At 39.2% G+C, this 13678-nt stretch overlaps 1 protein-coding gene across 5 annotated transcripts in view; it reads left to right on the top strand.

Annotated features, from left to right (window-relative positions):
* Positions 1–13678, top strand: part of LOC103037335 (receptor-type tyrosine-protein phosphatase mu) — a 255198-nt gene that overhangs the window by 169721 nt on the left and 71799 nt on the right. For all 5 annotated transcript variants that reach the window (XM_022678937.2, XM_049478835.1, XM_022678936.2 and 2 more), the window contains 3 exons: positions 6589–6865; positions 12194–12230; positions 13435–13509. In XM_022678937.2, the coding sequence (XP_022534658.1) occupies positions 6589–6865; positions 12194–12230; positions 13435–13509 (389 nt within the window). The remainder of the gene's footprint in view (positions 1–6588; positions 6866–12193; positions 12231–13434; positions 13510–13678) is intronic.

Below are 13678 nucleotides of genomic sequence, written 5' to 3'. Positions count from 1 at the left end.
AAAACATACAGTACTGTGCAATAGCTTTAAGATAAGTGGGCTGGTGTCAAAATCCTTATAGAAAAGTATGTGTACTCAACGGCCATCTTTGCAACACCGCCATGCAGTTACCAAGGATGTCAGGTATCAGAGCTGGAAATGACATCGCACTCGAGTTGTTTTAGTTAAACATTTAGATATTAGCTATAATTGCAAGCCTTGTCCTAGGTTAGCATTGCTAGAGTTTGAAGTAAGTTTTGCGTGTACAACTGATTTAATGAGACACAAATAGATAGAAGTGCTAATAATTAGTATAATCCTACTGCTTTCACTACTGTTTATGTGTGGGACTGCCATCATGGATTCTGAACTCTGGGTTGTTAAACACAAAACCAGCTTTCTGGATGTATCATGAGCATGCGTGAATAAAAAAATCCATCTAGATGTGAAGATCTGTGCAAGCTTAGTAGCCATACCAAACCTAAAAACCGTGTGTTAATAAATAAATAATTGCCCTGCGGCTTAGCAAAGATGGGCGCTGATTATAAGAACTTTCAAGGGCTTTTATTACTAATGTCATAACATTGCTCATGGCATTACCAGCAAGATAATTTGGTAAAATAGTTCTTAATGATGGTAAATCAGGTGAGCTTGTGATGAAATTGAACAATTGGTCCCTGGTTGGGGGCATCCAGGTAAAACTTTGAACCAAGCTTTAAAATAGTGTGCTTAGGTGCCTCACACCTCTGCACAATACTGTAAATGTTAATGTATCATGTTATCTCTTCATGCAGACCATTGCATATTAGGACTACCTGCATGTTTTTATAATATGTGTTTACAGCATAGCAGTAGATGGCAGATTTGCATGTTCTATAACACCTTATGTCTCACGCGGCCTGTCTGTTTGTTTATTTGTGTTGTTTTTGTTTTGTTTCGATGCGCGTCACGCCGAATTAAACAGATGGCTAAATGAGTGGGCTGTGTCACTCCGCCCGCTCACGTGAGCTCAGTCAGGGGTCCGAGGCGTATGTGCTTCACTGCCATGTTTCACCAAAACAACACCCGCTCCACTGCACAACACACTGAATCAGCACCGCTCAATCAAACAAACACACCGTCATGAGCATTCACAGCATTCCGTCAAGGGAAGTTGTAAAAGGGCCTTAAGATATGAATAACCTCTGTTTTTTGACGTGTAATAAAATGAATTTGACTTGGTTGAATATTTGATAATGTAATATTTCACACTTCAGCTCCGTGCAATGACAGGTAGGCCTGTATAATTTATACTTTATCAAAAAGTCTAAAAGCACAAGGTTAAAGCAACATTGCTTAAAAGAGTTTTTTCTTTTAAATTGAAGCAAAAAATATTTTCAGGTGGGAATAGGGAACAATATTGTAATAAATGGCTTCAATGTGCTTTTTTGACTTTCCCTACATAGCCAGATAAATTAATGCTATTTAAAAAAAAAAGTTGTCTTGTAGGTCTTCCAGGGAGTTCTCATGGCAGTGACAGCTTTTGCTAGTTACCTACAGAGCTGCTAATTGCGCTAAAATGAGCTACTGCGAACATGGCGTTGTCCGTATAGCTAAGACAGACTTCATTCGCAGTCTTATTTATGCACTGTTAAACCAAATAAATGTAGAATTAAAACTGAAAACAGCTGGCAAGCTAAAAAAAAAAAAAGCTCACCACCACACCACTAAGCACATTTTAAAAATACTTTACTGCATGCTGGTTGCAGTTGCACACTCCCACCAGAGAGGTCTATAAACCCCCAAAACCTATAGACTGTCACTTTAAACAACAAAGAAACCCTGAAAAGTTCAGTTCCCTGAAAGTTTAGTCTGAGGAAGCTTTATAAATCTTTGAAATCTTCACCTGTCAATGGATCATTCATATTCAAATTTCATGATCTTTGCGCTTATCCAGAGTCCTCGCCCTCACTGAGGAATGCTGCTTTTCTCTCATATGCATGTAATTCAAAACCCAGTATGCCAGCCTGTGATCTGGTAATTGGATTGGTTCATAAAGGAAAGCTTTACTCCTCCTCAGCATAAACATGAAAAAGGTGACAGGGAGAGCAGAGAGAGAGATGTGTCGGCCATCTTAGTTTCTAGGATCTTCATAGCCATTGGCAGTCTTCATTTTGCCTGAGGGCTTTGGGAGGGGGTCCTATTCATGCCATGCATATCATTCTTGGCGGCACACGCTCGCATCACCACTTCATAAGCACAGACGTCAAGTGAGACCACTTTTTTTTTTTTTTTTTTTTCCTAAAAAAGAAAAAAAGAGAACATTTTAAGGAGAATATTAAGTACTCTGATGGGAAAACCAAAGAAAAAGAGAGTGAGAGAGAGTGAGATCTCCGTTTCCACAGTAACAGAGGAAGATGAGGGACATCGCTCAGTTGAGAGGTGAAAATGGGTTCAGTTCCCGTTCCTGATTCCAGTCCCGTTCCATCATCCTGTTTCACACTGGTTTAATGGAGGCCTCCACTGTGCAAACAGTCCCTCTGTTCAATGCGGCTGGGTCCATGTGTGCATATGTGGTTCTTATATGAAAATATTCATAGATTGTAGATTCTAAAATGGGAGATAATTTATGTAATGGATGTATTTTTTATATGTATGATTCATTGTTATATCAGGTTACTCCAGTGCCTCCCTAAATTACTTAACACCTTTATATCTTCAGCTAGGTCTTTTTAAAACTGACATAATGCGCATAATAAGTGGTAGTGAGCATCAATCTCTGTATCATTACAGATAACCTTTAGACCACAGCCGATATCTATCTTACCATATAACACTTCTACTCATGCATTATGTGTAAATGTTGTTGTATTTCCCTCTCTAAAGTGTAGCACCATTTAGGAAATATTAGGTCTTTTTAAACATAGGAGCATTTGATCTTTGTTAGAACAATAATAATATTAATATAAAATTAATGTCAGTAATAGAAATGCAGTTGTCTTCTGAGAAAAAAGTTCAAACATCACAATTTTTATTACTATCTGTACTTAAAATGATTGGAGAAGATTTAGGAGGAGCCTTTTAAACCTCAAACATTCAAAAGCTGGTTGTAACCTGTAAAGGACAGTTCATTGTTAACTGTACATAATCAGTGAAGAAAGAGCAGTATGCAAAGAATGGTCTACAGTATCTTTGGAGGCCATCACACTCCAATACTAACACATGTCTCAAAAAGACATCCCCTGAAAGCTGAGAGTAAATAAGTTTTATTTGTATATATTCAAGATATATTTGTTTATTTTCTTCTGTATTGGATTTTTGTATGCCCTGTTCTGTCTTGATTAGAGTATGTTTACACAGCAAGTAAAGTGACTGGGGAGGGGAGCTCCCAGCATGCTCAGCATCGCCCTTTCTCTTTTGTCTAAGTTTTTTACGGGGTGACAGATTGTATAGGGGGGTTATGTGTTCGTCTATGTTTGTTTTGCATTGTTCACCATCTTGGTGTTGGGTTGAAAAGTGAATAAGGGCTCCACCAGTGGAGCTGCCATTTTATGAAAGCGCCAATACTTGTTGGGGTTCATTCATGTTTTCCTTAAAATGCCATTTGAGTCGACATTTTTAAAATCCCATTCGCCCTCTCAAAAGTTCAAGAACAGATCAATTCCAGCTTTACCAGCTGTAAGTACATCAGCAGAGAGTGGGCTTGTTCATGTTACACAATATCAATATAATGGACAAACATGATTTTCAGTGTTCTTGCCCATCTCATTATAGCTGCTCATTTAGCACTGCTGAGGGAAACGTCTGCTGCTTCTCTCTCTCTCTCTCCCTCTCCCCACTCTCTCTCTCTTCCTCTATTTCCTTTTCGTCTCATTCATCTATAATCAGTATAAGCTTGCCATCCTGCCGTCTATTGCCCTCATTCACCTCTGACCTGTGACCGCACAGTGAGACCAAGTGCTAATTAACTTCCTTCTCTCAGACACGGACTCTCGCAGGGCTAAATATTTCATCATATTTCATCTCTAAACAGGAAGACCCGGAAGGCCACAAGAAGCCCATTGACGAATCCCAGCTTCTTTAAGAGTTTCAATTCTACAGTATGCATAATTAACATAGTTAGACAAAAGTTTCTGTCTTTACAAACGTGTAAAACCATGTTGTGTTGTGGTTATTTATTATAGACACCCGGCAGTGCTGTTTGTGTGCACCTACAAGAGTTGTAATGTAGAGATACTCCTAGGAGTTTTGTATTTAATGAGAAAAGCATGGAAAAGGGCAGGAGCTGGTTTTAGCAGCGCAGTAATGCAGAATCTGGTCATTTTCATTAACTACAGTATATTTATATACCCTGCTCTTTACAGTCACAGATAACCTTTTGCTTGCAAGTCCAAACAAACCCAGATTTATTACAGATTAGCCAGCCCAAAGGTCAGATTATCATCAGTCAACATTCATTCCAGGAGCCGCTAACCACCTCCGGCTGCCTTACTGGCCCAGTTTGTGTAAGTGACCACTGGCTGGGAGTGTAGCAAGAGTGAACAGCGTGAAATAAATGGCACATTAGTGGGTTCTCCCTTCACCAGTATTTAAAAAAATAATAATAATAATTTTTAGACCATGTCAGAGTATTACGAAAGCCACATTGCGCCAAAAAGGAATGGTAAAGGGGTTCTGGATAAATATACAGTACATACACAACAAGCTGTTGTTATGCATACACCAACTACCCATCATTCGCACAAGTGTATAGTTTGTATAAAGCAATGACAATTTTCCCTTCAGTTGGCATGAGTGGCAAAGACAAACAAAAATCTAACCTGAAGCTCTGCATTGCTCTTTCAAAACTGGTGTGTTTGCATTCAAAAATGTATGATGGAGATCCTGATCATGATAACCTGATCATGTTTGTCTATAAAATGTAATGGATGGAAACAGGACCTATTTAGGATTTTCCCAGCCAGTGGTATGAAGCAAGAACAGATTTAATGTCTAGTCCTTTATCCCAGTTCATTTTGGAGCATTTCTATTGGTCCATTCATAATTTAATTTTGACACAATGTAAAGGAGAACTGACTGTTTAACTCATGTCAGTAGTGGAAACATCAAAAATGTAACAAAACAAAATAATTTTATGCAGTGTACCATGTTTCACTTTGAAATAAACCTCATTATTAAAAAAATCATTGTTATTTTCCCAATCATGTTGACTAGGAACATAGGAGTCAGAATTAAGAACTCCACATGGGGGTGTTCATTATTGCAGACTCATTCTGTCAAGCATAATTGGCTCAATTTCAGAATATTATTCTTCTCAGGAGTGAGCTTTTTCTCTAATGCACCAGGGGAATGTGGCACCTGACCTTAGACCTGACTTCAGAGCTTGCTCTTCCATAAAAGATCATCATAAAAGATTTTAATGTTAGAGTTTAAAGAAAGCGCATACATCTGGGAAATTTAGCGCAGAGTTGCTGGCGTCTCTGGGCTCAGTAGCTGTTGCTCTGGCCTGACAGAGTGGATGTATAAGGAGAAGTGCGGAAGCCTACTTGACCTTTAAGGAAGTAAATTATTAAATAGCAAACATGGCCAGCGCAGCAGCATGGCAGGGCTATATTTTCTGTTCTGCTGAGAGCACTATAGCCGCTCTGTTCCTGCGGCTGCAGTGCTTTAGAATATTGGACATGATTGAGTGCAGCGCATTGAAGAAAGCACCTATGATGGAACACACTTGTGATGTCTGAGAGTCCGCTAAAGGAGGGAAGATGAAAGAGGAACTCGCGCAGGGAGATTGGGTTGTAGACTGGAGTAGCCCACTGCGCCTGATTGAATACAGTGGCGGGACGCGTCGGCCATTGTTCACGCCAATGAGAACACAGCCTGAAATTGAAATTGGCTTCATCCCTCTGCAGAATATCGCAAATAACACCCGGCAAGTCAATTAATCTACATATTCATTAAGCATATTTTAACTCTTAGATGTCTATATGTTCTACTGTACATTCCGATTACATTGCATAACCAGTTATGTGCATAACCTGATACATAATTATTTGTGTAATGAATCGAATGTAATATGATTTACATGTATTAACAATGTTTTAAACACAATTCCTTTATTTTTTACTATTTTTATTACTTTGCTGTCACAAAAGCATACAGCAGAATGTCTGAAGGATGTTTCATGATTAACAGTCATGTTAGAAAATTTACTATAAATTCAACAAATATACAGATTTGAAATGCTATAGTGGACTTGTGTGGGATTGAGTTTAAATGATCATGGGTGTATATATTTACTTCATCTAGTATTATTGGCTGCCAGAATTGACTATAACTATAGTTGTAGGCTATAACTAGAAGGTATAGTTATAGTTAAAGTTATAGTATAGACCATAACTGGGATTTACAAATAAAATACCGCTATTGAAATAACTAGCTATATAAGGGGTGTATATTGAGCCCTATAAAATGCTATGTAATTCTTTATTCAATTATTAATTATTTTAAATGACCTTGTATGTAAATTGACACTTTATTTGATGCACTAGACAGCCATTGTTCCTAAATATTTTCTTTCTCTCTCTCTCTCTCTCTCTCTCTCTCTCTCTCTCTCTTTCTTTCTTCACACAGTGTGTATCAGGTGGTGGTGGAGGAGGAGAGGCCCAGGAGGGCGCGTGGTGGTGAGGCAGAGATCCTGCGCTGTTACCCCATCCCTGTTCACTACCAGAACGCCACCTCTCTCAACTCCAAATACTACTTCACAGCGGAGTTTCCCTCCGGGGGCATCCCCTCCCCTCAGCCTTTTACTGTGGGGGACAACAAAACCTACAGCGGCTTCTGGAACGCACCCCTGCTGCCTCACAAGAGCTACAGCATCTACTACCAGGCTGTCAGCACTGCCAACGGGGTGGGTACAGCCAGGGCTTTATTTGTAAATGAGAAAACCCCAGTAGAAAACCCTGACTTAAAAACTAAATCAACATAATACTAAATCAATGGGACAAGTGGTTTAAAGGATCATCTTGTGAATATTAGTACTAGTATGATCATTTTTACGATACTTTCAGTGACAGTGCACACCCAAACAAACTCAACTTTAGTCTCTGCTAACAGTGTGGATTTGGCCATTCATCATAATCCTACAATAAATTTGGTGTTATAGTTTGAAAGGAATTAACTGTCTTAGAATTAACTGTCTCAGAGTTTTTCCATTTTCTTAAAATTATTCTGATTTAACCAAAAGTTTCTTAGCACAAAATGATTCTTAGATGGCCGGGCTTCACACTGAGCACTCTCTATCCATGTCATGAATTTTTTTTTTTTTTTTTTTTTTTTTTTTTTGGCCCACCCCCCCTCTTCGGAGGACAATTAATACTTTATTTTTATTTATTTATTTATTTATTTATTTTATTTATTATTATTATTATTATTATTATTATTATTATTATTATTTATTTATTTATTTATTTATTTTTTTATATATATATTTTGTGTGGATATAGTTGTGGGAGTTCAGGGTTGGAAGGATCGGAGTGTGAGGTATAGGAGGGGGGTACAAGAAGAAGAAAAAGAAAAGAAAAAAAAACTAAACAAAAAACAAACAAACAAACAAAAAATAATAATAATAATAATAAAATAAAATAAACATAAAATAAACAAACATACATATATACACATACTCACATATCTAACTATACATATGCTTATACATATACACACATACATAAATATACATACATATTAATACATACACATAAATACATACACACACACGCGCAGTTACTTCTATTCTATTGTTTTTTGCAAAAATATGTCATGTGTTACGGATTATGTCATGAAATGCCTACCACAATGGAGGCAAGAAACCGCCACCATGCCCCTGCGATCCAGAGGCAAATAGGGAAGAACCCAGTGGACCCAGACCATCCACAGCCCATTAGGAGCCCAGAAGACCCGCGGCCACACATCCCGATGGTAACCATGTGCACACCCCAGATGAGGACGGGGGAGACTCCAGACGAAGCCCCCATGGCAAAGAGCAAGAGTCCAGAGAGCCAAAGGAAGCGAGCAGCCCACCCCCCTGGCAGGCCAGCACCCCCTGCACGAGCCGAGCATGCGGCCCCCGAGATCCCAAGCACCCGGGAACAGCCCGACACCCGGCAGGCCCCCCCCCCACGCCAAGGGGGCCCAAGCCACCCCCAGGCCACGGCCACCAAGGGGGCGGGCCAGAGACCACATTAGGGCATCCGGCCACGCACCCATGGACCCACGGACGCCCACCCCCCCAGGAACGGCAGTGACGATCGGCGGAGAGCAGCGTGGAGCGGTAGGGAGGGCAAAAACCCGCCCTACGCAACCATGTCCCACAGGTGTCCATGCTCAGTCAGCCCCAAACCCAAGACCAACTGTTCACGCACACATGCACATTCACACACCCGTCACACACACATCCGTCACACATACACCCGTCGCACACGTGCACATTCACTCACAGACCAGTCACACACACCAGTCACGCACACCAGTCACACACACAGAACATACATAAACACCTAATGCGGGCATGCGGGCACCAGTACCGAGCCAGCGGCAACCTAGGGAAGCAGCCAGCCCGGCCCCAAACAACCACCTCCATGTCATGAAATTTTTAATGCTAAGACACTTTTGGGAAACTGGGCCACTGATTATTTAGATATGTAAAATCTCTAGAATTATCTTTCTGTTGTTATTATTTATAATGATATTCTAAGTTGTTCTTTGATGTATAAATGGTAAGATCTGACACCTGGTCACTTCATGCCTCTAAAGAATCAGGATTACATCTGGATAGGTGTGAATGCAAAAGGAAAAAAAATCTGAATCAGTCTAAAACTGAAAGTACAGGCAGACTACACTGGCTGAAAACGGGACATTTTAGCTCTCGTCTGTGTTGCAAAACAGCTCTCCACTTTGCTCCTGTTAGGGCTGAAAGCAGGGCCATAATTGTAGCGAAAGGTTTTCAGCCTTCACCGGCAGAGAAAAAGCACTTTGGCCGCGACAGCAAAAGTTTCTCCCAGAGAGTGACAGTGTGAGGCACACGACCACATTGTGCAGAGTGCACCCGACCTGACAAGCACCACACATGCACGCTGCCCACGCCCACCGCACCTTTCACTCTCTCTCTCTCTCTCTCTCTCTCTCTCTCTCTTTCTCTCTCTCTCTCTCTTTCTCTCTCTCTCTCTCTCTCTGTTCCTCCCTCTCACCTTCTCTCACTTGCCCATGCTTTTAAAAAAGCTGCTGTTTAGACTGACAGCGGTGACACGACGTACTTCTCTTTAAAAGGCCTCTCTATCTATCTCTCCGTCAGCGAGCGAGAGCGGGAGAGCTCGTCTCTTAATTGACTGAAGACCTGTTTTAGTGCTGCTGATGAATGCTGACGGGCACTTAGCCAGGCAGCCTTGTGTCTGTCTATTCAAGACTGATATTTAATCAAAGCCCCGCACTCCTAATGTCCTTCCTTTTAGTCGGAACTGGAAGAAAAGACTACGCGTGACACCGAATGTGAGGTTTCATTGAATAACTAAGCAAATGTTCATGTTTATATTGAATTGTAATGAGTTGTAATGTATCAAGCGAGCAGGTTCGTTCTTATCTGAGCAGGGAGCTGAGTTTCATCCCTTCATGCTGAATAAATCATAACACTATCAAAGATCACAAAAACAATGAATCGTGATCAGCTGGTGAAAAGGAGCTCGACTTCAACGAACAGCTTTATGCAAATGCAGTCAGCTGATTGGTGGTTGCTTCGTTTCACTTCTTTTTATGATCATGTTTTCATGTTATCATGTTTGGTCTAATTAGGCCCCAAGTCATCAAATATGGACTTTAAAAGCAGTTTCCAATTTTGGATTTTGTAATCAGTGGAATATAAAGAGAACAGCTAATGTAATTGATTGGCTATGTAGTGTCACACCTACTACATGATACGTGAATATAAATTGGATTCAGGGTCCAAATTTGAAGACCTTCTAAAAATGTTAGAAGGTACGATAACCTTAATATAATGGCCATGTAGTGTCACACCTACCAAGGATCACACTTCAAATCCAAGAACAGATATTGAATTCAAGGTTCAGATTTAAATATGTGTCAAATTTTCAATCAAAATCTGTGCAGTAGAGACCAGAGATGAAGCCACACTTTTTGATGTGATTAATTGTCAATACGGTCAAGTGCAAGCAAGTGTCTATATACTTTTGTCCATGTACAAGTAACACTGACCCATAATATTGTTTTATTATGTTTTATGTTTTATTATGTTAATCCTCCCACCACACTGATAAGCAAACCCTCTTATCAGGAATGTGTTAAGTTGCATTGATTCACATGTAGAAATAATTATATTAAAACAATAATTTTAATGTTTCTGTGTTAAGGTTTTAAATAGGGGTGTGACGAGACACTAATCTCACGAGACGAGACGAGACACGCTAATGGGTTCACGAGAACGAGACGAGATTTAAAAATAAAATTTTAAAGAAAACTTCAAAAATGAAAAGACAGGTTTAAGCTTGACGAGAAATATCAGCATGTTTTAATCTCGCAAGATCTCGTGCCACGAAATCTCGTCACACCCCTAGTTTTAAACAATCGTCCTGCCTGCTTCACCAGAGTTACATAGTATAGAATCACTATGTAGTGTAGTGTTTAGACCAGAATAGCAAAAGATAGACAGACTGTTTCTCTAATCTTCAAATCACTGGAGCTTTGCAATGATTTTGAAGCAATTATTTAATGTTAAGAGTTGCTATGTAAAGTTACTTAATACTCTTCATTCTATTAGAAGCCCCTGTTAGCTCCTTCTTGCTGGTATGCAGTTTTACAGAGACTGTACGCTGTATCTGTTGATAGTCAGATTGTTTTGGCCATAGTCTTGCCCTTCATCAAATGGCATGAAAGATATGTCAGTCACCTCTGCTCCACTGCTACTCACTCGAGTGACTGCCAAAGAGCGGCTTTTGTGCTCGCTCAAGCTGCCTCTGAGCTGCGACGCATCATTTGTGGCTAGCCATGTGTGCTTCTGGAGCTCCAGACTTGATTGCATGCTGCCCGTAACACCAAATACCAGAATGAGATTGAGGGGTATTTTTCAGCACCTTGGTCAGCGGCCAGTAGAGCTGCGGCAGTTCATGCATGTTTTCTACCCATCAAAGCTAGGCTCATCTTTGCCACTGATGTGACCATTGATGATCAGGTACACTATAAGGACATAAGTATTGGGACATCTGGTGCAATATATGACCAAAGTATTGGGACACCTGTTTATTCTTTTTTTTTTCTTCCCCAAATTCAAAGGTTTTAAATAGTTAAATAGGGTTTATCATACTTTTATTGGAGTAATCCTCTCTACTGTCCAGATAAAACGATTTTGGATCATTGCATTGAGAAGGATTTGATTGTATGTAATGACAAGAACAGCATTAGTGAGGTCAAGATGTTGAACAAGCAGCCCCCCTTGTTGAACAATCTCATTCCCAAGTCCACTATTATTTTAGAGAACTTCGTTCTACTGCTCCACAGCTCAGTTATGGGGTCTTTGTATCATTCTAACCCAACCACTCTGCTCCAAAGAGTCTCCTGGCAGCACTTCTCTAGATGACCTAGAGAAGCTTCATGTGTCAGCACTGTGTGTAACTTAAAAAAAGTTAAAAAAGCAACGTAAATAACTTAAGGCATTCATTAGAAGAGGTGTCCACAAACAATTAACAATGTAGGGTTTGTTTTCCGGACAGGGATTAAACCCAGTTGTAGACTGTAGATATTTTCCTGTTAATGGAAAATCTTTATTAAGAATGTTATGTAGTCCAAGACTATGCCTAATTCTTGTATGAGGAACTGTATACAAGTGTACTGGAGTGTAGGCTTTCTAATAAAGTGACCAGTGAATGTATGGTAATCTATATAGGGATAGCATTTAATAAGTTATGGAAACTAATGTTCACCAGCTAATTTGATTTGTTCAAGCTGCAGGGTCAGTTTTCCAGACAAAAGATTAAAGCTAGTTGTAAACAGTATTTTCCTTTCAATGGACATTCACCATTTAAAATGCATGTAAAATGCAGTGAATTTCAGGAAACTGTTCCTCACTGTTTATATGAGTTTATCTAGGCAGACATGAATAAGTTCAAGTGCAGTAAATAATTGTCCCATTGTGCATTCTCAATCTCATGATTTTTATTGTTTCTTTCATTTGCAGGAGACTAAAATAGACTGTGTGCGAGTCGCTACCAAAGGTGAGATTTCTATATCTGATTAGCTTGAAGTGCTAAAATGCTATACTAGCATAATAGGTCCTCACTGTGTGCACTAATATTGACAGGTTGGTTAAGACTAATGTTTCTAGTGCTTGTGATTTTAATGAGTATAATGTTAATTTCTGATGTGTTTCTGCTTGGAAGTTTTCTGATTTCAGCTTTCGCTTACCTGCTCTAAGTGTTCTCTCTATTACTCTTTTTTTCTCTCTTGTTCTTTTCTTCTCGACTTTATTCTATTTATCTATTTCTACTTCTCCAATTTGTATTTTTTATACTGGCATTTTCTCTGTTATGAGGCCTTAAAGTTTTTTGTTTAATAACTAGTGTTTTCTATTAGATATTCAATATTATTTTTCTATTATATTTTCCTTAAGAATGACTTAAAAAAATATTCATTATTTAATATTAAAGTAATTCAGTTCACTTACCAGAACTGTATCTGATACATAGGTATAACATTAAAAACACCTCCTTGTATCAACACTAATTATCCATTTTATCAGCTCCACATTCCATAGAGGAGCACTTTTATAACAGGGGTGTCTAAAAGAGTGAAGTATTTAAAAATTCCAGCATCACGGTTTGTCTGATCTACTCGTACCAGCACAACTAATTGAATGGACATTAAATGTAGAAACAAAGAGGTGGTGTAAGTTTACACATTAGAGAAAGTCATGCATACATGCATATGTCCATATGAAACAATCTGTAAATGTTCTGTTTAAAAATAGAATATATTTAAATATATGCTATTGTTATTTAAAATTACTACATTATTATGGAGAGGAAATTGTATTATTTTGTCTTTGTTTAAGTCGTCTCTTTTCTTATCCCTGCTAGTGGCCAACAATATGAAAATCAGATTATTCATTTTTAACTAGCTTAAATCTTTGTGTTTATTTGTTTTTAAGAACGATTATGAAATATAAATTATATGTGACTGGATATAAACACAGTTTTTTTTATATATATAATATATACTTGAAATTCATGACAAATATAAACTAAAATACAAACATAGATGACATAATTGTTAGTCGTTAAATGGCGTCCACTTAAGGTATTGTTTAAAATATTGTGTGCAAACTCTCTCTTTCTTTCCTCTTTGTATAACTTTCTCTAATTCTCTCTCTCTCTCTCTCTCTCTCTTTTCTGCATGCTGTTATGGATCTCGCTCTGTCAGCCGCTATTCTAGTGACACAGCTCACTACCCCCTACATCCGCATCGCTCCGGCTGCAGGCGACAACCAACTAACAGGTCAGACACTTACCCTGCCAAGACTGTCTCTGTCCATCCGCTTCCATTACCACCACCGTCACCGCCCATCTGAGGGTCTACGAGTGTGTGTGTGTGTGTGTGTGTGTGGGTGTGCATGCACAAACTCTAACACACATACACATCCCAGTGTACTACAGCCCTGATGCAA

The sequence above is a fragment of the Astyanax mexicanus genome, chromosome 4 (assembly GCF_023375975.1).
Source record: "Astyanax mexicanus isolate ESR-SI-001 chromosome 4, AstMex3_surface, whole genome shotgun sequence".
Lineage (NCBI taxonomy): Eukaryota > Metazoa > Chordata > Actinopteri > Characiformes > Acestrorhamphidae > Astyanax > Astyanax mexicanus.
This window is presented reverse-complemented; position numbering and strand designations above follow the sequence as displayed.